Consider the following 25,647-nt stretch of genomic DNA (forward strand, 5'->3'; position numbering starts at 1 on the left):
GACACACCACATACAAAAATACAGTTTTAAAGCAAAATTCTTCTTCCCAGAAAGGTTCACGAGAATGTGTCAGATGAATAAAACGAGAAAAAAATACTTTGCACACATAACCAACACCATGCAAGGCAATGTCCTTCACACAGTAACGTCAAATGTGTTCTTTTATTTTGAAACAGCAGGGAAAGAGCCCATCCACCCTCGGAAGGGAATGCAAACTTTATTGTTGCTAAAGCCAGACTCCAGGGATAAAAGAGTGCTCCTTTGGGGAAAGAGGGAATGTGGGAACTTAAAGGGGAGGCTGTCCCCTTCATAAGCACTTCAAGAGGAAGGAATTGCAGGAAGTTCCTCGGGGACAGTCACACAGCTTCCCGATCCGGGCCCCTTTCCGCACTGCGCACTGCTCTCCAGCATCACACTGTCAACAACACAACCAATGGTTACTGTGGTCCCAAAGGAGCAGTCTCTTGAGAGGAATGACTAGACCGCCACCAACACCTCCACTCTAAGTACAGTCAGACCCAGACCCCAACCCCGGGGAGACTGGAGTCCCAGGTTCATAATTTCAGAAAAAGAATATTTAAAGGAAGAAATTTAAGGGAGCACATTTTGAGCTTCCATTTCTTGTTTATCTAAAGAGGGAAAAATCACCCAGACCCTTGCATCTAAGAATATACAATATACTTTCCCATAACCTTTTGTTTTCTTTCTCACTTCCTCACCCAAAGAAAGATAACAGAAGATGTGTGTATGAGAGAGAGAGAGAGAGAGAGAGAGAGAGAGAGAGAGAGAGAGATATTTACCTAGAACTGTCCCAACAACCGTGACCAGTCCTGAAAACTTTTTATCACGGAATTTAAGAAACAAAACAACAAAATGATAAAGAAAAATCTTATCACGGTCTAGGAGGAATTAAGGGAATTAAAGCTGGTTCAGCTAAGATGTTTCAGAAAATACTCCCACTCAGATCACAGACTGTATTCTGGCTTTAGAAGTCTGTTCCCCGTTGCCCTTAGAGACCTGTAAGCAAAGGGTAGAGCAAAAGCAAAGAGGACATCACCTGAGCTGCTCAGCCACCTGCTAGAGTAAAGACCATGTGTAAGACTCATGTCAGTCTTACTCCTGGAAAAGTAAGGGAAGGGTGATCAGAGCCTTACCATGGGGACTTGACCGTACTTCTTCTCGTAGATCGGAATACGTTTACTCTTGAGTTTCTTCAAGACTTCCTGCAGCGCTTCAATCTGCAACACAGCGCCCGGAGCCCGAAGTTGCCGCCTTGGCTGCGAGCCCAGCATAGGTGCTCACTTTCAGCCCAGTTATAAGGAGCCCAAGACACACAACTGGAGGGCGGTGGTACTCGAAGGATGGACAAGTAGGAGGAGGGGATAGATGGTAATGGAGAGGAAGCCCTGCGGGCAAAGTCCCTAGACCTGACTTCACCTCCCAGAGCCACCAAGGCACACAGTGCCCAGAACAGTCACAACCAGGAATTCGCTCGACATGCAACCCATAGCCCGTGGACTTAAACATCTTTGTCTGATAGAAAGTACTAGGGTTTTGTTTTTTTTTAAAAACCCGGCTCCAGGAGCTCTGCCCTCTTGGTGGGACTGGGACAGAGGAGGGACGCATGCAAAGCAAGGGCCCGCGACAGCCCAGGGGGAACCCTAGGCGAGGGGAATACTGACCAACTCCTTCTCATGGGACGCATCCTCCACGGCAGAGTAGATGTCCAGAGCTCGGGGCTGCAGCTCGGCATCCTCCTGGGCACCGGCACCCAGCAAAGGTAGCAGAAGCAGCAGGGCGGCGCCCAGGAGGGGCAGCAGCCGCAGGCGGGAGCTCTCCATGGTGCTGGACCTCGTCGCTGCTCGGGCACCGCGCTCTCCCGCTTCTTATAGCTGACTGAAGCGGGTGCCGGGAAGAGGGAGGGGGCGAGGAAGGACGGGGGTGTGGAGGAGGGCCCGGGTCAGCCGTCTGTAGGCAGCTCTCCGCTGCCGTTTGACGTCAATGCCCGCCGGGCTCCGGGAGCCCGGGAACGAGGCTCTGCGCACAGATGGGCTAGAGCGCAGAGAACAAGACCTGGTGCCCCCAAATGCTGTCAGCCCCGCGGCCAGGGACGCTCCCTGAGGGGCCAGAGCTGAAACTGGGGGCCAAAGGGTGAGAGGGATAGGGAGGGGGAGCACCCATGAAATGGAAAATGCCTTCGGGGCAATGAACAGGCTGAAGAGTTGCTTCCCTCAGCTTAGCGGTGGTGGATACACCACAGTCCTGCTCACAGGCTCTGCCTTGCCTCTCTCATCCCCAAGCCCGGGGTGTGGCAGCAAGAAAGATGTGTTGCCTCCAGCAGGCTTGCCTGCTGAGCACAACCCTAGGCAAGCTAAGGGGTGAGGGAAACAGTCAGCATACTAGACAAAGGGAGATTGTGTCCTTCCGCACCAGGGGCTCTGTGGAAAGTGAGTGATGTTGATAGCCTGGAGAGGAGAGTAACCCCCCACAGGAACCGAGCGGGAGTCAAAGAACCCGACTGTGGTTTCAGTCCAATCACTTTCAAACTGTGTACCTTAGAACGTGGTGAACCTCGCCGAGGGTCCGGATAGATGGCTCAATGGTTAGCACATGTACTGCTCTTGCAAGGCTTGAGGTTAGTTCCCAGCATCCACCCGACAGGTACCTACACATATACACATAATTAAAACTAAAATTAAAGAACTCTCTCAACCTCTACCTTCATTTTGTAAAACTAAAATTGAAAGAATGTACCTCATAGTCACTGCAAGTATGGAAGGACAGCTCCTGTGTGTCGTTCCTTGCCCTCACCACAATAAACACTAAGCCTCCTGAGGTCCCTTCCCTTAGAACTGTGAAGCCATCCAAGGACTGCATGTGCCCTGCCTTAAATTTAACTCAGGGCAAATTTAACCATCCACAGAACTCCTCCTTCCCACTGTCTCTGGTACCCAAGAATTCCAGAAAATAGGGGTGTGAGAAAAATTCAGCTCCCCAACTCTGGAAATATCTCAAGAAATCAGAAGCCAGCGGTGAGCCAGGTCCTCTAGCTTAGGAAGACACAGTAGAGGCTTTGTGAGGTTAAGGGCCTCACAACCTGAGTGCAAACAACGGCTCCTGTGGAAATGATGCTTTCCCACTTGCCTGGAAGCAAACCCATCTGCTCCTTGACCTGGCTTCCTCCATCACACCCTCTTCCCCTCAAGCGCTCCTGAATGTATCCATTCTCCTCTATCCCCATCACCACACTGCAATCCTGGCCAACTGTGCCAGCCTGCCTACAGTCTGCTTCTTAATCCCCTTGTCTTGCCTTCCTCTAGTCCACAGTTCAACACCAGCCATCACGTTGTGTCCTAAAATACACTAAGGCTTCTCAGAAGGAATCTGCATCCCCCACCCTGCTATATAAACTATTGCATTATCTGCACCTCATCCCCTGCCACAAATCCTGCCACTCCACTCTTGCTGGCCTTCCTCTTGATCCTCTAATAAGCCAATCTGTCTTCTACTTTAATGCCTTTTCATTTGCCTTACCTGGAAATGTCTTCCTACATCTTTAAATGGCCCACTGCTTCTAGTGACATAAATCTCAAATTTGTAAATTTACATGGCTACTCAGTCACAGGCATCCTTCAATTTATTCTCCTACACCCTTATTGATTACCACATGATGTGGATTGCAGAAATAGTTAATACAGAATATGTATCTGTTTTCTTCAATTGTTAAGGGTTTATTATCACTCAAATGCGTATTTGGGTATGTAGCTGGAGTTTCTTGTCCTGACTGGTCCCACAACTGCTTTGCCCCAAATAAACACATGGACACTATATTAATTATAAAACTGTTAGCTGGTGGCTAGGGCTTTTTATTGGCTATCTCTGTCTTAATTATTAACCAATTTCTATAAATCTATGTATTTCCACGTGGCCTTAGCTTACCCGAGAATGCCCAGACCTGTTACTCCTTTGGCGGCTACATGGCGTCTCCTCACAGTGCCTCTCTCCTCTCCCCCCAGCATCCTCCTCTCCCCACCTATCTTCCTGCCTCTACTGGTGAAATAGTGTTTTATTCATAAACTAATAAGAGAAACATATATACAGAAGGGTATCCCCCATCATGGGTGAAATTCAAGAACTAATATTTTTTCTGATAAATAGTATGTATTTTATATTTTACTTGGGATTAGTCCAACTTGAAAATGTGTCTAACACCTCCCCCAAGCTCTGATTTTCACACATGCCTTTTAATTCTGCATGAACTTTCAACAGCAGCTCATTTTACCATTTAAACCTTAAACAGATGCAATGGCACTCACTGAAAAAAAAAAAAGGCTCCAGTGATCTTAATCATAATCTACATTTCAGAAGAAATACAACTCAAAGTAACAGCTTAGCTCACCCTTCCACAAGGATGTGAACACCCCCAGTTCAACAATATCTCTCAAATTTTGTTCCTGAGTACAAGTAATAGCTTTCCCATTTGTGCTATTTATATTAGAAAAGCAACTCAGAAATTCAAGTCCCAATGATACTCAGTTGATGCCATCATCTTCACATAAGCAAGACACCATGAGTAGCTAAAGTTAGGGAAAGGAATCTTGAATCATCCTTGTGAAGTTGACTTACTTCACAGGCTTGTCAGAGTTGTTTATTTCCAAACCACAGTGCCTTTTACTTCTTGAGAAGAATGACCTCCTAGACCAGTGGTTGTCAACCTTCCTAATACTGTGACCCCTTAATACAGCTGTGGTGACACCCAACCATAAAAATATTTTCATTGCCACTTCCTAACTCTAATCTACCACTGTTATGAATTGTAATGTAAATATCTGGTATGTGACACCTGTGAAAGGGTCATTCAACCCCTAGAGGGGTGGTGACCTATAGACTGAGAAACACTGTTCTAGAGTATTTTGAAGAAGCCCTGTATAGTAAAGCTTGGGTAATAGTCTTCCCAAAAATATTTATGTTGGTTTGACTAGAGAAGGAACAAAGAATGAGATGTTCTATAGCCTTTATTTATATCATGCTATCAGGACAGTTTACTACTTTTTAATGACTTCATTAAAGGGGTAAAGCCCACTTTTATTTTTTTAGATCAGAGATGTATATATTTACATGTCTCTGTTTATCATATTATTTAACTTTTTTATGTTTTTTTTCATTTTTTATTAGTTCAAATTAGGAACAAGCTTGCTTCACATGTCAATCCCTTATCCTTCTCCTTCTCCCTCTCCCTATCCCTCTCCCTCCCTCCCCCAACCCCCCACCAGCCCCTCCACCTCATCCCCCCTCTGCTCCCCGGGGGTAGGGCCCTCCGTGGGGGCTTCCAAAAGTCCACCACATCATACTGGGCCAGGCCTAGGCCCTCCCCCATGTGTCCAGGCCGAGAGTGCATCCCTTCATGTGGGATGGGCTCTCAAAGTCCCTTCTTACACCAGGGTAAAATACTGATCCACTACCAGGGGCCCCATAGAGTGCTGAGGCCTCCTCATTGACATCCAGGGGTCTGGATCATTCCTGTGCTGGCCTCCCAGAGAGCAGTCTGGGGTCCATGTTCAGGTTAGCTGCTTCTGTGGGTTTCACCAGCCTGGTCCCGACCCCTTTGATCTTCATTCCTCCCTCTCTGCAACTGGGTTCCAGAGTTCAGTTCAGTGTACATCTGTGGGTGTCTGCCTCTGCTTCCATCAGCCACTGGATGAGGGCTCCTCATGCTCCCAATTAGCTCAGGAGATCCTTCCCCTTCCCATTCTCCCGGGTCCATGCATTTTTCTCTTAGAGGCCTTCTTGATTCCTAGTTCAGTAAAGCCCACTTTTGATAACCAAAAGCTATACATTATGGTAATAACTGGAGTTGGTTAAGTGGCCCAGCAGGTAAAGGCACTTACTGAAAAAACCTGGTGACCTGAATTCAATCCCTGAAACCTACACAAAGACAGAGGAAGAGAAATGATTCTACAACATTGTCCTCTGACCTCTGCATATGCATTATGGCACATGTACCTACATAGATATCATGCATGTGCAAACTCACAATACCAATAAATAATTTTTAAACTATTGCATGGGTAAGTATCAGAGTGAATTTATCAGATTTGTTAAACACATTTTTAGAACAGACAGTGGTGGTGGCACACGCCTTTAATCCCAGCACTCAGGAGGCAAAGGCAGGTGGATCTCTGTGTGTTCAAGGCCAGCCTAGTCCACAGAAAGAGTTCCAGGTCAGTCAGGGCTATGTGGAGAACCCTGTTCAAAAAAAACCCCATCTTTATATTTAAAAGAAGTAAATTGAATCATGCAATGTCCCTCTTAAAACCCTTGAAGCAATTACATTTTTGTAGAATAAAATACAATTTTCTTATCAAGGTTCCTAATGTGTTTATGATGTGGCTCCGAACTTCTTCTCCAGCATCGGCACTCAACACTCCTTTCCTCCCTTACTGTATTCAGGCCACACCGACTTCCTCTTTATTCCTATAATAAGCCAACTCCTTTCTCAGCCCAAAGTAACCCAAAGAGGAAACAGATAGTGTCTAAATTGTACTGGAGCAAACTAAGATGTGTATAAAATAACCTCATTTGTCCATCACATCATACATAAAACCTAACTGGAAATAGACTGTAGACCTAAATTTAAGAACTAAAACCATAACACTCCTAGAAAAACCACTTCTAGAAGAAAATATTTCCAGAAGAAAATCTTTGTGCACTGAGTTAAGAGAAAGATTTCTTTCCTTTTTAATTAAAACATATTTACATGATTTCTCCTTTCCTCCCCCAGCCCTTTCCACATACACCCTCCCTTGGTTGCCTTTTTGAAGTACTATCCCTTTTCTTAGGTGTTATAGTTATAGATGCCTAAATATATAAATACAATTTTCTCAGTCCATCTAGAGCTATTTTTAGGTATATAATTTTAGGGTTTACCACTTAATAATAGATAATCAATTTTAGAGGGCTTATCCTTGGGGAGGACTATTTTTCCCACTCTCATCCTTAGTTGCCTGTAGTTCTTTGTCTATTAAATAATTTTAATGTGATCATTGGAATTAATCACTATTTCTCATCCTAAATATAGAAAAAGATAGCAGCCTAGGTCTAGAGAGGTGTACAGGGACAATCTCTCTTACCCTGAGATAGAGTAGGCCTATATGTCTTCTCACTGAAGTCTCAAGTACAAAAGTCTCATCAGCAGAGAACATGGAAACAAGCCCCTAAGTAGCAAGAGCTAGTCAGGACATGCTGCTTCCAAGAAGAAAATATCAAACTTGAGACACTTCTTATTCATATCTATCTCTTAGAGTTTTGAACCTTTTTCAATAATAATAATAATAAACATTGATAAATCTGTGATATGACTTGACAAAAAAAAACAGATTATCTGGGTTTGGGGAGGTTAGTGTAAATTTATAGACTAACTGGTATTACTAAATGAGAGCCCCACAGTCCCCAGAGGTTGAATGATAAAATGAGGTCATGGTAGAGCAAAACACCAAAAGTATGGCTTCCCTCACCCCCAAGCGCCTGAATTTCTCTCCCCTAAATTTTGAACGTTTTCTTTTCCTATAGAGATCATGATAGCTTGATGATATCTAACTGGCTTGTTAGGTTGTCATCCTGTTTCAATGTCAGACCACCTTGTTATCCATTAGCTCTCTCTCCAGCCATTCTTCCAGCCATGATCTGTGCAACAACAAAACTTTATCATATTAACTTCTTAGTTACTTGTTTTTTAAGACTTTGTCTTCCCTTGAATTAGCTTCTCTTTCTCCAAGTTAAGCATCACTTTGTTCTCCTTGGAACACTGTGTAAGCTCTAAGGTGGCACCTATTTCTATTTCTGCAGTCTACTTTGCACACCCTGCTTCCCTAACAGATTCATTGTCGTCGGTGTTTATCCTCTGTTTACCAACCTTCCATTCACAGCTTTCCAAAGGAACTGTTATTTTCTATGTTCTATCTAAACATCTGTATCACTACCTGGAAGAAAATAATCTGCAAGTGAAGAAGATAAACCTATGGGTAGGTTAGCAGCCCGGGACTCCACTTGGTTTGGATTATGCACACCCTTTTTTCTTGTGTTCTGTAAGCACAAATCCCACTCTGAACAACACATCTAGCACCCTGTTAACAACCTATGACCCCCAGCTACATGGAGCTGCACTACATCCCCACTCTGAACAATGGAATAAGTTTTTCCTCTCCTTAACTTAGCTCATCAAACTTAGGCCAGTGAACAGGAGGCAGAAGCATAGGTGAGCCACAGAGCTCCACTTGTAAATTGCTAACACTAATAGCAAGTGATTTCATCTAAAATGTTCAGCTCCTGTTGGACATAAGGAAGGCCCATCAGCCAGTTTTGCACTGAATTTGAGAAACAGATTATGTCATACTGCTCAAAAAATAGAATTTTTCAACAGAAAATTAAAATCTCAGTGACTTGGGGAAATGCAAATGCATTTTCACTGTGTGACTGTCATGTGTCCCAGGAGCTGATGGGTTGTCCCTTCATCGTGGTCATGCAAGGACAGCAATGCCCCATCTCTAAAAATTGCTGGGTTTGTTTTTGGGGGGGGTCTCAGGAAAATGCTGTGGAGTCTTGGATAGGCTAGAATGGGCTCAGAAGTGATTCTTCACTTCAAAAAAATTATCTACCTACCTACTTCTCTCTCTCTCTCTCTCTCTCTCTCTCTCTCTCTCTCTCTGTGTGTGTGTGTGTGTGTGTGTGTGTGTGCACGTGTGTGTGTGTGTGCACGTGTGTGTGTGTGTGCACGTGTGTGTGTCCCACAGTGAGCATTTGGGGATCAGAGGATAACCAGTGAGAGTAGACTCTTGTTTTCCACCATGTGGGCCCTCGAATTTGGTGGTGAAGGGGTGGCATCTTCACCTACTGGGCCATCTCACTGACTGGTTCTTCAATTTTTCCTCCTATTCGTGAGCCTCACAAAAGTAAAGTGGAATTCGAAATTCAGTGTTGACATGTGCCCAAATATACTGTTGACATGTTGACATGTGACACAAATATAACTACCATGTGTCTCTGCCTTATTGTACACCCCTCCCTGTGTCATACATGTACCTGTTATACTTTGAACACTTAAAAAATAAAGCATATGTCAAGACCCATCATTTACAAATTCTTCTTTATCTACTGTTCCATCATGCTACTGGGTTTGCCTTGCCTGTGACAGAGATGTTATATGATATATGTATATATGAATGTATATATATATATATATATGAATACACAGTTATGAATGCATCTCATGTATTACATCATGCAATTGTATGTCTAACTCACTTGCTAGACAGGGAGATCCTTGGAGGCAGAGAAGGCATCTAACTGCATCTCATCACTTCTGTATTCCCAGTATTCATGGTAGTGCCCAGTACACAGGCGTGTCAGGCGAAGTTAGCTGTTATGAGATGGAAGACAGCCCGCAGACAGGATGAGATGACAGCTCAGTGCAGTGAGCAGGCTACCACCAGTAAGAGTCACCAGCAGCTCAGAAGCACCACCTCATTACTGTTTAAAAGCAGAATTATTGACCTTATATCAGGAAAACTGTGCAGCAGAAGGGCTAAAATTGGTAGCCAATTTCCGCAGTGAAGTTTCTGGAGATGATGATGGCTTTGCTTAGTGGTTCCTGTGATAACGCATTTCAGTTTTAAGACTGAAATATTTTCCCAAAGGCACAAATTGCTGTCACTGAGAAGGGAGAACTCCAGCCCCGTTCTAAGCTTCCATTCCATTGTTTTCCCTTCACATTCTTTTGTTTGTTTATGAGACCGGGGAGGGGACTGAGGGGAGGGGGCTTCACAGATGCCAGGCTTGCCCCAGCTCCTCTCACATTCTCCATGATACAATAAGGAAAGAAAACCAGCACAGGATGATCCTTGGCCAGCAAACCCCCAACAGAAGCCATCCCTGTGCTAGGCAGAGGTCAGGCTTCCGAGGCATCTGAGGTCAGTGTCAAAACACAGTTCTGGGGCTCTCCTGTGTTTCCTTTGGAGCTCATTGAAATGAAGTCTATTTCTTTTGACATAAACTATAACCTCAAGAGAAACCAAATACCATCTGGCATGAAGCAAAGATCACACAGGGCCTGAGGGCAAAAGTATATTTTATAGGAAAAAGGATTACCAACTAGTCTCTCCTTCATATTTCAGGGGATCTGGCCTTGACATAAGTCTGCTGTGCAGCAGCAGTTTAGTGTCATTTAGGTTTCAGCAATCATGTTGGTTTGGCTTACCTGATTTAAAAGGCTCCTGACTTCCGCTCTGCATGCAAATGCGTTGGCTTTCCCATCTCTGTACTTTTCATTGAGTCAGCCTCTCCAAAGCCAGGATGGCAAGACCTCTGGGATGAATGCACTAGGTGCCATTCCTTTGGATCCTCCCACATTTTCAGGAAGCCCTTGGGATTGTGTTTATTCCTCAGGAAGATGGGATTAGATGGACTCTGAGAAGATGGACGCCTGGATAAGTGCAGGCTTGCCTGAGGTCCTTAACACTTCTTTTCTCCTACTAATTCATTGCTGTGAGACAGTTTAACTTTATGAACAGGATTATTCTTTCTATACAGAAAAAGCTTAAAAGGTTTAGGGAAAGCAATTCAACCAGTCAGAAGGTGTACCAGGGGATGTGTTGTGATGATGCCAGGGCCATTCTCAAGTCGACTCAGGGTAGCTTTCTCCACTGGGGCAAATACATTAGAAGAGATTGGAAAGAATGCTAGCAAGGCAGAAGTCACAGACTTCCAAACTAATCACAGAAGGTACATTTTATCACTTTCCCCATGTTCTATCTACTGGGCCCACCCTATACTCAGGCCGGGATACACAAAAGTGTGAATACTAAGACACAGGTGTCCTGGAGACCCACAAAGGACCCACCTACCACAATGATTGTCTCAAAAAAAGAAAAAAACTACAATAATCCAGGTGGTGGAAATAAGTCTCAGAGCACTGCAATTGTCACTGGACAGATAAGTGAAAAATTAAACAGCTATACAAGACAAATTGCCCTCATCTGCAGCAGAAGTGAGGGCATCTATCATTAATTGAATTAAATAAATCATCCAGACAGTGAGTGAATTAGAAGTGCAGAGGAGGCAAGCTCTTCAAGCTGGTACAATCAAAAAGGTACATCATTTTTTAAAAAGTAAGTGGTGTTATGGGCTTTGATGGGCAGAAATCTTTGAGCAAAGCAGAGAGGTGTCAGCAGCAAAAAGACAGGCCACGATGAGGCTTCTTTCTTCAGTGCCACCCCCGCTGTCAGATAGTAATGCTGATGCCACACTCCTCTTCAAACTACACCTACCAGATGACATTATCCAGGACTAAGGTTCCCTAGTAAACTGTGCATTAAATGTGAGGCCAGGTGAAACACACTATATATTCACCCTCTGAAATTGTCTCCTCGCCTGAAGTAGAAACATCAAAATCAGATGGAAATTTTGTGGAAAGACTACAATGTGCTTATGCGCCATCCCCAAATCAGAGTAGGGCACTGGAATCCCTGTGGAGGAGAGGAGTCCCACTGTGAAGTTTGAAAAGCTGCCCCCAAGTGACTGCTATAAGCTGACTGCTGTAATACTCTGGTTGGGTATCACCACTCAAGGAGATGGCCCGCTCATCTCATGAGGGGTATCGAGTAAAGAGCCAGGAAGTACACGTTGTCCTTCAGAGGTCTCCAAAGCCAAGTTTTTCTGGGATTCCAACACACTTCCCTTGCAAAATACAAATAGTTCCATGGCCAAACCAGTGTAAATGGGTAAAGTCAAGTCACTCTTAGCTTGCCAGGAACTTCCATTGTCCCTACATTTAAGTAAGTGGTCACGAACATGCCCTGGTGGTTTTTCCGAAAGTGTCTATCATGCAATGAAGCCACACCTCCAAATCAAAATAAGTCGAAAATTCTGACGAATGGCTTACTCCTGCTTACCTTGAGCTATGAACTCTGCAGATGATAAAATAGACCATTGGAATAACGGGTCCAGACCAACAAAAATGGTTGGTCTAGCTCATCTGAAAACCAAGTTGTTGCTGTTTTCTGATTGTGTTGAAGGGGTGCTGCTGCGTGTATGGGTATATGCATGTGTTTGAGTGTAAGCTCTTCTATGTGTAGAATATATATATATATATATATATATATATATATTCTACAACTGGTAAGCTAGTTGGCCAGTGAGCCCCAGAATCCTCCTACTTTTACTTTCCCAGCCCTGGGATTATAAGCAAGTCACCATGCCATACTTTTCACATGGGTGCTGTGGGTAGAACTTGGGTCCTCATGCTCATAGTGAAAGCATTTTACCCCAAACTGAGTATTTTTAAAATCTGCATTAGCATTGCGTTTTATATCTCTAAAACAATGAAAAAACAGGGGGGGCACAAAAGATAAAAATAAATAAATCTTGAATGATAATAATTAAAAAAAAAACAGTATTGTAAAAACTCCTCCATGGTGATCCTTGGAATTCTAAGCTGTTTTCCTTCAGAGTTTGTCAGGTTGCATTTCTAAGTGTGAATGTCAACTTTCTGAACATTAAATGGGTCTGGCCACTTTAACCTGAAGATCTTAAAATTTGGACTATGATCTGCCTGGTTGCTCATCAGAGATCAATTCCCTGGATAGGCAGGAGAGCCTGAATTCAGTTGGTGGAAGAGCGGAGATCTCAGCCTGTGAGACACATACCCCTCATGCCTGACTGAGGAGAGAGATGCCTGAGGACACACAGCTGTGGACATTCACAGTGATTTATACCTGCATGCAAATATTAGTTTCTGCCCTCTGCACTCTTGGCTAGGGTGACTCTGCTTGAAGGCATCACTTGTGGACGTGGCCTTTACCCAGTGCCCCGTCATGGAGGATAGACAGCAATCCTGGCTTTGCCCACGGCAGCCGTTAGATACCCACAGAAGCTAATCTCTCCCAGTACTCACTGATGAACTTCTTCCCTAAGAATGAAAAATAAAATAGACTTCAAATGAAGCTGTCAAGTTTTCTTTATTTCATATTATGTCCTATTTCTGAAGGAAGGGTGTGCAAAAAACAACAAATATCTTGTAAACACCATGATGTTTTCCCGAGAAGCTGCTGGTTTTTCACAGAAGAGTCCTGATACTTGTAGCATTTCCGAGGACATCTGTTCTTTTCTCATCGCCTCTCTCCCCACCTAGAACTCTATAGACATGCTTTCTCAGCTCCGTGGCCCAGCAGGAAAGGCAGAAAGGCTACGCATGAACGCCAGGAGTGGGGCACTAGGAAGAAAATAAGACAGCCATGGTTTCGTGCAAAGTGACTGCAGTCCATTTGTCTGACACCGAGGTCCGAAGCAAGGAGTGCTATTTAGGGGAAGTCCTAAAGTGGAGGATCCTAATTTGGCTGCAGAGTAAAACTTCCTGGGATACTTTTCAAAAAGCAGTGTGATACAGGGTGATACAGGTCCCATCCTTACAAATCCTGACCTACTTGGCACAGGGTGGTACCCAGGGAAGGGTAGTTGAAAAATTCCCCGGGTGGAAGCTGAAAGGGTTTGTTATTGTTGTTTTTTGGGTTTTTTTCTTTTCTTCTCTTTTTTTCTTTCTCGGTGAGCACAGCCCTTCTGGGACCTACACAGGGAATGTTGGCTGGGCATTTGGGTCAGTTAGCTTCCCTTTAGCCTACGGGTTACAAACTCATATGCCTCCAGGCCTCAGAAGGCCAACAAAAATGACGAGGACCAGATCCAACAGAGAGCTAGAACTTGGGCTGTTCAAAAGATGACAGACATTTGGGTTTTTATGTGAAACTTCCCAGTTTTAGAATGTTGAAGGTGCAGAGGACAGCCTTGGTTCTCAGCATTCCTGACATTGGGTCCCGGGATGACCTGGACTCTGTCTTCCCCGGAGAACAGGCAAGAATGAGGAACAAACAGATCTGCAAGGCTGACCCCTGTGCCTGGCAACACTGCTCTCCACTAGCCCTGGGTCATGGCCTGGGCAGCTGTTGGGGTCAAGCCTCATCTGCTTGAGTCTTTAACTGACCTTCCATGAGCCTTTGGTTGCAGGGAGAGCAGAGTCACACCCCTATGATTGGGATAGGCAACTTGACTCTAGAAGTGTCACTAGAACCACTCAGGGTTGTGCTACGAGGTTCCAAACCTTAAAGGAAACCCAAGAAATCATGGATATCTGTCCATTCCCCCAAACAATCCCTGTTACTGTTGAACTCCTAAACCAGAGCTGGGGGATGGCCCAGTAAAGATTGAGGTTTGCTATGCAAGCATGAGGACCCGAATTCAAGGCTCCAGCACCAATGTAAAAGAAAAAAACACCTGAGTATGGCTGCTCATGCTATACCCTCATCACTCAGCATTGAGGGATGGAGACAGAATGATTCCATGAACTCGATGACCAACCAGCCTTGTCCAAACTAGGAGGTTCTTGTTCAGTCAGAGACCCTGTCTCAAGGCAATAAGACTTTGAATAATAGAGGAAGTCAAAACATCCAACCCGCTTTCTCTGGCTTCTGCAGGCAAATACATAGGTACATGCACTCACACACTCATATGCCTACCACACATAAATACCACACACACATACCCAACACACAAACACACACACGCACGCGCGCACACACACACACACACACACACACATCCTAAGTCAGAGAGTGTGGGGTCTGTTAATGAGCACAGCCATTGGAGCCAGGACCTTACCCACTTCATGGCACTGGATAAACCAGGCCATCTGGAACCTCAGGTTCCACATCCATAAAATGGGCATAAACGTACTTGCCTGAGGTACTTGTGCAATGGCAGACATAAGGAAGGAACTAGTGTATACTTCAAACACAAAAGTCATCTTCTCTTGGTGATTTGTTTAAAGTCCTTACAGATTGAGGGTTCCTTTAAATATCTAGCATAATCATAAATTCCTGGGCTATCCATAAAAGCTGACACACGGCTTCAGAATATTTGTAACAAAGGTAGCAGATGCTGCCTTCAGTCAGGGTTCTGTCTCTGCCTGTCATTTTAGTGAGGCACTGTGTGATTCCTACTGCCCTGTGAGTTCTAGGCACCTGTCCACAGACCTCAACCACTGACCACCACCTGCCACTCAGTACACTGTGATAAGAAAGTACTGTAACTACCCTTCTTCATGCAGCTGTCTAGGGAAAAAAAGTCCACGGTATTCGTTTCTTTCATCTTCATAAACAGAAATGTCTCCCAGGAAACCAAATGATGGAACTTTCTCCCAGAAAGGTATATGGCAGTTCACGTGTGTGGGCTCCAAATTGATGCCAATTGTCCTCCTCCTCTGCTCTCTACTGTGTACATTGAGACAGGGCCTCTTGATGAATGCGGAACTTTCCAGTTCCAGGTGATCCAGCTAGCCAGCTTGCTTCTGGGATCGCCTGTTCTCTAACTCCTGAGTGTTGGGATTACAGGCAACTACCCCATCTGCCCAGCTTTTTATGTGGTTTCTAAGGATCCAAACTCCAGTCCTCATGCTGGTCCATCAAGCAATTCAATTAGCCATCTCCCTGGCCCTCTCCTAAGTGCTTAGTACAAAGTCCCATCTTGCTTCTAGCACCCACTGCCCACTTAAAATCACATTCCCCGCCTTGGAAAGATCACTGGACCCCACTTAACACATCTACCCGCCATCACTCCTATGTGCATCTACTCCTCTGGCCCAGGAGTAGAATGGGAACAATTGTTTATTTTGAAACAGAATGTCTATGCCCAATACATCTCCTTTGAAGCAAGCATTCTGGGGGATAGTACACTTATACTCAAGACCTCAGGCCCTACAGACCTTTCCTTGAGTTTTGTGTTATTTCTCTAATGAGCAGCCAGTTTATTAAGGCCTTCTACCTCGAGGCTGCTGATGGAGAATTACAAACACTTTGCCTTTAAGTAATGAGTACTCTTCTGAGCCAGATGGGGGACAGCACAGTGTGAAAGGCACCATATTGGAACTATTAAAAGGAGCCAGTGGGATGGCTCAGCAGGTAAAGACGCCTGACAAAATAACTCGATCCTGAGAATTGGTTCCCTCCAGTTGTCCTCTAACCTTTATATGTCATGACATCTACGTGGCGAACACACACACACACACACACACACACACACACACACACACACACACACACACACGCCAAAGGTAATTTGAATTGAAAAATATAGATACACCAAGTTCTAACCTCTTCACATCCCACTTTTCACTATAGTGCCACATGGATGTTTTGTGTGTACGTGCATGTGTAAAACAGTGTCTTGCTTTGTAGCCCAGGGTAATCTTTAATTCACAGGTGGCTTGAGCAACAGCCTCCTCATTCGGTCTTCCTGTCTCAGCCTCCTGAGTGCTGACATAACAGGCATATACCACCACATCTGGCCATGGGAATCTTTTGGAAACATGCACTGAGTTTTGCAGTGCCCTCAAACCCCATCAACACCTCCCTTTGCACTTGGGATGCAGTTCGTTAATGGTCTACAGGAACAGGGTGAACTGGCCTTCACTGGCTCCTTCCTCTTTTCCCCGCTTATTTCTTGAACATTTCCCAGGCTGTTGGCCTCTGCTTGTCTTATTCATGCTATTCCCCAGCTCTTTTGGGACTTTTGGTCTGATGCCATTTCTAAAAGGCTTTCTCCAGCTACTCAAAACCTTAGTCTTTATTCCTCCAGGACTGACTCATTTTTATATCTATACTTTATTTTCTATGTCTTTATTCTTCTATAATTGATTCAGTTAATTTAGATGCTGATAGTCCTCCTGAGGCTGTAAACTTAACGAGGGCAAGGATCTGGCCAGGCTAGGCCAGTACCAGAGTGTATAAGAAAAGAGACAAGCAGCTCAGCCTTTGGGGAGGCAGACTCAGATAACCCTTCTTGTACTAGGTCTGTGCTACCCACAGCCAAACGGAAGCAGTCGCCCTTGTCCAGTAAATCTCTGACCCACTCAGCAGTACCTCACGGCTCCTCTGCAGCTGTGTTCCTGTTCTCTCCGCTCTCAGGAAAGCCCATTAATATGGGCTCTCTTCTCCACCCCTCCTTCCTTTCCCATCCTACCTCCTTGTAAGTGCACACCTAGGTAGGGTTCCAGATGTGACACACCTTTGCCCAAGACCACCTTCTGGGGGGTATAATTGTGGATTTGTCCTGTTACCTCATTCCCTCATTGTTTCCCAAGGGAGCTGGGACACCTGCCTATGTCCACAGCAAGTCACCCCCAGCAATCGCATTGCCACTGCCACCAGGATTCTGGGTAGAACCAGAGCTATGGACAGGGCCAGTGAGTGCCTGTGGATGGCTGGGTGACATCATAAGCATTGAACTTTCAATACAACACAGTTAGAGCATCATCCAGGAACTCTGGTTTGATGCCCCAGGGTGAAATGACCGAAACTTCTTTTACTGTGGATCAACCAGATGGAGCTGAGTAGTCTTGCTAACACCCACTGATTGCATCTCAAGGACCATTTCCCTGAACTCAGCTCAGGCATTGCTTTCAGAAAGCTTATTCCTTTAGATAGGCATCCACTTTGGGAAACTAAAATACACAGCACTAAGGAATGGGAAAAGGCTTTTATGATTGTATAGTGAAGAGGTGTACCTCATCTCTAGAAGAGCTCAGACTCTGTGCTTCCGGTTCAGCATAGCATGTGTGTGCAGCCCTGGGAGCAATACACACATGCTCACACACACACATACACACTCAAACACACATACACACACTCACACACATATGCATATACTCATACACATGCACTCATGCACATGCTCACATACACACATATGCATACACACATAAACACTTATGCACATGTACACACACATTCATACACACACACACACACACACACACACACACACACACACACACACACAAAGCACATATACACACATTCATATGAAGAGCCCTGCTGGGTACACTGATAACAATATGTTACTACCAATGCAGTCCTTACTATTTTACCTGTTCATTATGTGAGGCGATATCTCGAGATGATCTGTAGTCTGTAAGGTTAAGATATCTTTATTTAGATAAACACCAGCCAAACGCAAGCCGGAGCATGCCAGGGGCAGCAAGGCAGGGAGGCCAGAGAGAAGGGACTCCCGTGTACCTTGCAGCCCCTTAAAACCTATCACTCGGCATCCTGACCTCACCTTGACCACGCCCTGACAGGCGTGGTCAGGCACACCTGTAGCTAGCTTCTAGCAGGCATGGCTTACACTGTCCCCTACAAGGCAGAGTCTCACTGTGTGTTCCAGGCTGGTCTCGAACTCATGATATATCCAGACTGGTTTTATATTTATTGTCCTCCTGCCTTTGCCTCCTAAGTGCACCATTAAGCCCAGACTAAGGCCTTTCTCAATTAAAGGAATTGTTCACACGTTTTGAGATGAAGAAGCAAAGGTTCAGAATGGTTGCACAGTCACACTGCCTGTGGATGGTAAGACTTTTGCCATATGGTTCTGTCAGTTCTTCCTGTGACAGGTGACTGAGTAAGCCAGGGGAGAGGATGAAATGTGCCATTCTCCATCACCCCAGCAGCTCCATCACATCCAGGTATCACAGAAGCCGCCATGCTCCAAATCAGGGCCCATGAGGGCAGCAAGGACAAACAGTGGGAGGATGACAGCCCCAGACCCCTGAAACACTCCCTGTACCTCCTCACACGGCACCAAATGCCCCCAGCAGGTGCCTCCCACTGTGTAAGACAGCTGATGACGTGGCTTTGACCCATTCACGGTAGTCAGCATTAGTCATCCTGTGTTTACCAAGTCCCAAAGAATTGCATTTACCAAAAAAAAAAATCTCATTTTCAAAGCCCCATAGACAGAGTGGAATCTGATGAATACCTTTAATATAATCTAACATAGGCTCTTTTCTGGTGAAATATAACAGCAAAGGCCTATCATTCACCAAATATTTAGAAGGTATCAGGCACTGTCCAAAGACACTTAAATAGCTGTATCAGGAGCATAATGTATATACTGTCCTAGTTTAGTTTCTATTGCTGTGAACACCATGGCCAAAACCAACTTGGGGAGGAAAGGGTTTATTTGGCTTGCACATTTGGATGACAGTTCATTGAGGGAAGTCAGGACAAGGTCTCAAGCAAGAGCAGAGGCAGGAACCACAAAGAGCACTGATTATTGGCTTGTTACCTTTGGCGTGATGAGTTTGCTTTCCTGTATCACCCTGGTGGCCCTCCCACATCAGTCATCATTCAAGACAATGCCCCCAAGACTTGCCTACAGACTAATCTGATGGAGGCATTTTCTCAGTTGAGGTTTCCTCTTCCCAGATGACTTTAGCTTGTGTCAAGCTGACAAAAGACAGCTAACATTTTAATAGCTATTAATTAGGCAGTTATTTCTAGTATCATTTTATGTGTGTGTGCTTTTGTGCACACATAGGAGATGCACATGAATCTCTGTGTGTGTGTATGTCCCTCTCCTGCTGAACCCCTTTGCCCCTCCTACTTCCATATCTTTGTGTGTGTGTGTCAACCAGTGGGCCTAGTGTTCGCATGGATAGGAGCACTATTTACTAGAGTCTGGGCAACTGAACAGTGGCTACACCACTGAAGAAAGTGACAGGTGTCCCTCCATCTAGTCACCATTGTTGCTAAAGGACACTACGTGGGTAGATGCTTAAGAAGAAAAGGTAGCTATAGCCATCAAACAAAAGGAACATGCCATACGGTAAACTTTACAGCTGTCTCTCAAATAACTCTATTTCTCTTTATTTTTCTAGTCCCTATTCAAGTAAATCAATACTGGATTTAGAGTTGGATTTGGCTTTCCTCCTCTAAAATCCAAGCACGTTGTTTATCTAAAACTTTAGAGTTTCTGTATTATATCAAGAAGCCAATTGATGTAATACACAACAAGAGAAGGATTTGGGGACTATCTTTGTCTTTCTTGGTTCTTTCCTTCAAGGTGTACATTGTCTCCTAATCATTATTTTGCCACGATTGCCTTTTCCAACATGCAAACATTTCTCTTCTAACACTTATGTTTGAGTCCCACACAGCCAATGAAGACCTGCCTAACAGCAATCCCTGGATGCTCCAAAAGGAAATTGGGCCATACCTCCTAGACTTCACTGGATGCAACTTACTCCATTTCAACTGACACTCTGACCAGAGCTTCGACTACTGACTTCAATCAAGTTGAGGATTTCAACCTAGATCTTCAGTCAAGCAAATCCCATCTAATATGGACTGGATATAATCCATTAGAGACTTTCACCATACTAACATTTTCTTCCCACAGGACCCCACGACCATCGTCCCATTTCAGCAGGAAGTAATTTGGAGGATGCTTTGCCTCCATCCTCCATTATTGTCTATTAGGGTAGTGTAAGCCTAGTTGGGGATAACTTACTATTGTTTATGGTTGGGATTGGAAGGAGGCGTTCAGGACACCACCTTTCAGATGACTTTAGGGTTTAGCTGGTGTAGACATAGTTAGGATGTGTCATAACAGATTATTATATCTTCTTGTATTTTACCTTTATGATTGTTAATTTTGGATACTTTACATAAACTGTTAAGTTGTAGGGAGACACTGTAACCACGCCTCCTAAGGGAAGGCTACAGGTGTGTCTGACCACTCCTGTCAGGGTGTGGTCAAGGTGAGGTCAGGATGACTCGTAATAGGTTTTTAAGGGGCTGCAAGGCATATGGGAGCTCCGTCTCTCTGGCCTGTCTGCCGTGCTGCCCCTGGCATGATGCTCTGGCTTACGTTTGGCTGGTGTTTATCTGAATAAAGATATCTTAACCTTACGGACTACAGATAGTCTCTCATTATAAGGAGGGGTGCTGTCTCCTGAGCTCTTTTCCCTTTCCATGATGAAATGTTGACAGGTCCACTGTATGTTTGTAGGCATTTTGAGACAGTCTCACTACATAGTCATGACTAGCCTGGAACTCCCATTTTAATTGAATTTTTCATCTTTTCATTCAAATGAAAATTCAGATTGCTAAATGTCAGAGTTTGCAGGTAGCAATCTGTTTTTTGAATTCAAGTTCATGACCTCTGTACTGCATTAGGTTTTATTCATGTATTTGTATGTTAGAGTCCAATTTTGTGACATCTTTACTGCTGCACCTAAATCTATTTATCTGTGCATGTGTGTGTGCACGTGCGTGCGTGCGTGCGTGCGTGCGTGTGTGTGTGTGTGTGTGTGTGTGTGTGTGTGTGTGTGTGTGTATGTGTGTGTGTGTATGCCTAGTATGTATTTGTGTGTATGTATGGTGTGTGTGTGTGTCGTGTGTGTACACTCTGTGCTATCTTTGGAAGTCAGGACAAGTTTGTGGAGTCAGTCCTCTTCCACCTTTACGTGGGTTCTAGGCATTGAACTCATGTCTCTAGCCCTGTGTGGCAAACACTCTTACCTGCTGCCAGTTCACCAACTGCATTGGATTCTTAATGACCCCAGAGGTGAACTCAAGAGAGCAAAGCCAAGTATACAACAATCATTTAAATGTCAAAAAGCAAAATGAATTTAGCAAATTTTGGCGAGAGTCAGGCCTTTGACAGCAGAATTATGGATGATTCATGAAAGTCTTTTTATACAATGCTGGGATCAAGTAAGTGTTAATGTCATGATAGAAATTCTATTAAGACTAAAGAAATGCCAAAAGGGACATCCAAAGGCAGTTTGTTGAGTTACCATCTACAAGCCAACAGGAACAGTTTACAAGGCATCTACTGGACATTTTGTGAAGATAATAGGCAATCATTTCAACCCACCTGGGAGACACCCAAACAGTTCAGTCAGGCTCTCTCTCTCTCTCTCTCTCTCTCTCTCTCTCTCTCTCTCTCTTCCCCCTCCATCTGTCTCTGTCTCCCTCCCTCTGTGTGTGTGAGTGCGAATACACACACACACACACACACACACACACACACACACACACACACACACGATACAGTGGCTTGCAGAGATTTAGACTGTGGAAAACAGGCCAAACTAGTAGAGTGTGTAGTAGCTACTATTCAGTATCAGTGGTGGAAGCAGATTCTGAAGCAGACGTGATTTGAAGCCTAAGTAACTTCTACTCTCTACCCTCCCATCCTTAAAAAAAAAAAAGGAAAAGAAATGATGCAATTATGGTTTTTGCAGAAAACATTCCATTTATTTTAAAAGCCATTTATCAAAACAATAGATAAACATGCTGGTTTTTATGACACAAACCTGTAATTCCAGCTATTTGGGAGGCTGAGAAGGTGGGTTGCAAGTTACTGTACATTGCCCTGGTTAACTTAGTAAGATTCTGTCTCAAAATAAAAAGTGGGAAAGGGGCCAGGGATATAGCAGCAGTAGAGTGGTTGCCTAGCATGTGGGACACCCTAGATTCACTTCTCAGATGTTGTATGACAAAACTTTTTCTGGGGAGATGCTACTACACACACACACATCAGACAGACAGCCCACAAAAGACCAAGGTACAGGTATCACCAAAGTCTAACTTGGTGAATGATGAGTTTTATTGTGGTTACTTGCAGGACTATGGGTGAGGCGTTACTTACAGGAGCAGAAATGATTCAAAGACAGCTGCATCACCAAAGCCCACCCCAGCATGAGTGACAGCTCCAAAATCTTTGTCCTGTTTCTATAAAAAGTTCATGAAATCACCACCTCTCTGGAACATGGTACTGGGGCAGACCTAACCCTGTGTTCCCAGGCCATGTCCACTCATACATTGCTCCAGAATAAACCATATCTTTCTCCCTCTCCTCTCTCTCTCTCTCTCTCTCTCTCTCTCTCTCTCTCTCTCTCTTTGGTTTTTTCTCCTGCCTGTTGCTGTAGGAGAAATTATCTCAATCACAGGGTTTCTCTGTATTGCTTTGGAGGTTGTTCTGGAACTCGCTCTGTAGACCAGGCTGGCCTCAAACTCACAGAGATCCACCTGCCTCTGCCTCTGCCTCTGCCTCCCGAGTGCAGGGATTAAAGCTGTGAGCCACCAATGTTCAGCTAAACCATCTCTTTTATTCCTATGGTGAGTGCTGTGTCTTTCACCTGTGGCTTGGAATTCATATTTTACAGTATTTCCTATTGGTTTGCCACCATCTTGCTTCTTTCTCCATTTCTAGCCCCCCCCATATGAGTTATTTGAAACTAAAATATGCAGCAATTGAAACCAAGAGTTCCTGTGGGAAAGGTGTCTGCAAACCCAGAAATCTAGTTCCTACCTGTTGCTGAAGGAGAAATGATCTCAGTCACAGTGGGGACTGCAAGAGGATTCTGGGTGCAGAATGGGCAAGAGAGCCATGGGAAGAAGAGGAAAATTCTTAGATCTCATCATAACTGGGTCACAGAACAAAATGCCCCTCAGCTGAGGCTTCCTTGAATGCATTATGGAAATTTAAAAAGCACAATTCACTTTCCCTTGCCTTTAACTGTGCTTTTGAGGCAAATTTCTTTACCCTTTCCCTTTGCTTCAACTGCCTGGCTGCCTAATCCTGAGGTCACTGAAGATGGCTTCCCAAATGTCACTGCACACACACAGGGAAGAACCCACTTGTAAGTTTTAAAGATGCAGGCGTTTGAGTGACTCTGAGCAGCCTGGAGACATGGTCTGATCACATGGGAGCAGGGAATTAGGAGTCTAACATCTTATTGTTCCGAGACACTGTCCTTCCCAGGAGATGCTCTGGGGCAGCATGAGTTCCCCCTGTTGGGAATGCCTATGTCTCTCTAACTAGTTTAAAGACTAAGGTTTCGGGTTAAGGTTGGGGCTACCGGATAACTGAAGCAGGGTCACAGACAGGCCGCTTTCCCTCTTCCTCTGCAATCCTATCACAATGTTCTTCCCTCTACAGACTGAGCCCCCTCACTGCTGAGCCCCTCCACACACCCTGATGCTAGCATCCTCTTGCATCTTTTCTCAAGAGGCAGGAAAGGGGCCTCAGGCTGGGATTTTTTTTTTTTTAAACCAGGCAAGAAGGTGCCCAAGCCATGGATCCCACACACCATGGCAGTGTGTCTGGAAGGACAGGGGTGGGCAGAAAGAAGGGTCAAGGAGAAAGGATCCGGTCCATATACATGCTCCGCTGTCAGCCTCAGGGGGTGAAACAAAGCATCCAGGAGTTCAACTGACTTTGGTCCTGTCCTCGTGTTCCCAGAGCCCTGCCTGGAGAAGAAATGGGACTAAGCATGCCTTCCACATGCAGAAAGCTGAGGAAGGTCTGGTGAAGGAGATGGAGTCCAGGCTTGGAGACAGACTTACATGAGAGAATCTATATCCTTGCTCTTAGGTGCTAAGCCTGGCCCCTCTCAGCCACACCCCACCCCACCCCCCCACCCCCACCTCCATTGATATTCTCTCTTCTTTCATTGATTGTCCCTTCTCTTTCTCTTCTACAATTCTTCGGCAACTTGACATCTTGAAACACTCTATCACTTGTCTAAAACCCCATCCCATTATCCAATAACGTCTGAAGCTCTTTGATACACAGGGAATGAGATTGTTTTTGGCTCACTAATAAGACATTGTGTCAAACTGAAAAAGAAATACTGTCTCAGAACAACTTCTCAGCCCCACAAATCACCACTCCTGAAGGCTGGGACAAATGTCCATGATTAAGTGTTTATTGAACAAATTTTTTAAAATAACTTTAAAAGCTTTTTTTTTTTCTAATGGAATAAAAACTTCATGTTGACAACATCCCTATTAATCTTTTTTTCCCTTTCCTGTTTTGATATTCATCAAATTTGGCTGAATGCTCAATGTGGACTCATTTGCAGAGTGGGGAGAGTGTTAATGCCTCCCTCCCCAAAAGCCCCTGTGAATGACTGTTCTCTCTTGGGGACAATGCAAATCTGAGGAATTTCTTCATTAGCCACGGATCATCGACACCCTCAGAATTCATTGTTTGCCTCTACATATGACTCTGTAAGTGGGAGAATGATATAGTGATTTGATATTCAATGGGCCTGATTGAATCTCAGCCCAGCAATTCCACACTTCACATGTACACGGAGTAATGGATATGGATGAAGACCGAAGAATTGTTCTTAGTGGAAAAACATGGGCAACAGCCTTAATGTCTATCCCTAAGGAAATGTATGATATGGCAAAATGACTTCAATATTGGCAGCAATCATCAAGTGCTCACAACAGGGTAACTGGAAAGGTTTCTGTTTCCAGTGTTCCCAGTCTACTCCCTAGAAATATTCATCACTGATGGGTGTTGTTCCCAGTCTACCCCCTAGAAATATACATCACTGATGGGTGTTGTTCCCAGTCTACCCCCTAGAAATATACATCACTGATGGGTGTAAACAACTCAACCTTTGCCTTAGAGGTACCAGCCAGGGGCATCTTTAATAATACGGCAGTTATTGAGTGCTTCTGTGACAGGCGCCACCCTAAATGCTTTGTATGCTGTAGCTCAGCAAATTCTTCCAACAATGCAGCAGAGTAGACACTGTTAGAATCCACCTTTCCTGGGTGTAGAAAGGAAGATATCAGGGTATTAAGACAGGAACTTTTAATGGAGCTATTAAGAAATCAAGATAGGTCTCGGCTTGGACACATGGGTGAGGGCCTAAGCCCGGCCCAGGATGATGTGGTGGACTTTGGGGAGCCCCCACTGGGGGCACTACCCAGCCTGGGGAGTCGAGGGTGGATGGAGTGG

General features: G+C 44.7%; 1 protein-coding gene across 2 annotated transcripts; it reads right to left on the bottom strand.

Moving 5' to 3' along the window:
- Positions 1-307: 307 nt before the first annotated feature.
- Cartpt (CART prepropeptide) lies at positions 308-1,841 on the bottom strand. 2 transcript variants are annotated; one of them, XM_027401227.2, is made up of 3 exons: positions 1,683-1,841; positions 1,155-1,238; positions 308-415 (listed from the first exon to the last, which is right to left on the bottom strand). In XM_027401227.2, the coding sequence occupies exons 1-3, from the start codon at positions 1,839-1,841 to the stop codon at positions 308-310; spliced, it is 351 nt and encodes a 116-aa protein (XP_027257028.1). The 2 variants fall into 2 exon arrangements, with proteins under 2 accessions (XP_027257028.1, XP_027257027.1); XM_027401226.2 differs by having other exon boundaries at positions 1,155-1,277.
- Between the last annotated feature and the right edge of the window lie 23,806 nt (positions 1,842-25,647).

This window comes from Cricetulus griseus, chromosome 2 (genome assembly GCF_003668045.3).
Source record: "Cricetulus griseus strain 17A/GY chromosome 2, alternate assembly CriGri-PICRH-1.0, whole genome shotgun sequence".
NCBI lineage: Eukaryota > Metazoa > Chordata > Mammalia > Rodentia > Cricetidae > Cricetulus > Cricetulus griseus.

What these genes read in the sequence shown, in the direction of transcription:
- Cartpt (XM_027401226.2), bottom strand. Translation starts at nt 1,841, where the DNA reads ATGGAGAGCTCCCGCCTGCGGCTGCTGCCCCTCCTGGGCGCCGCCCTG. An exon ending in CGTCCCATGAGAAGGAGTTG is followed by an intron (nt 1,278 to 1,682) that starts GTCAGTATTCCC and finishes CTGGGCTCGCAG; the next exon opens with CCAAGGCGGCAACTTCGGGC. An exon ending in AGTACGGTCAAGTCCCCATG is followed by an intron (nt 416 to 1,154) that starts GTAAGGCTCTGA and finishes TGTTGTTGACAG; the next exon opens with TGTGATGCTGGAGAGCAGTG.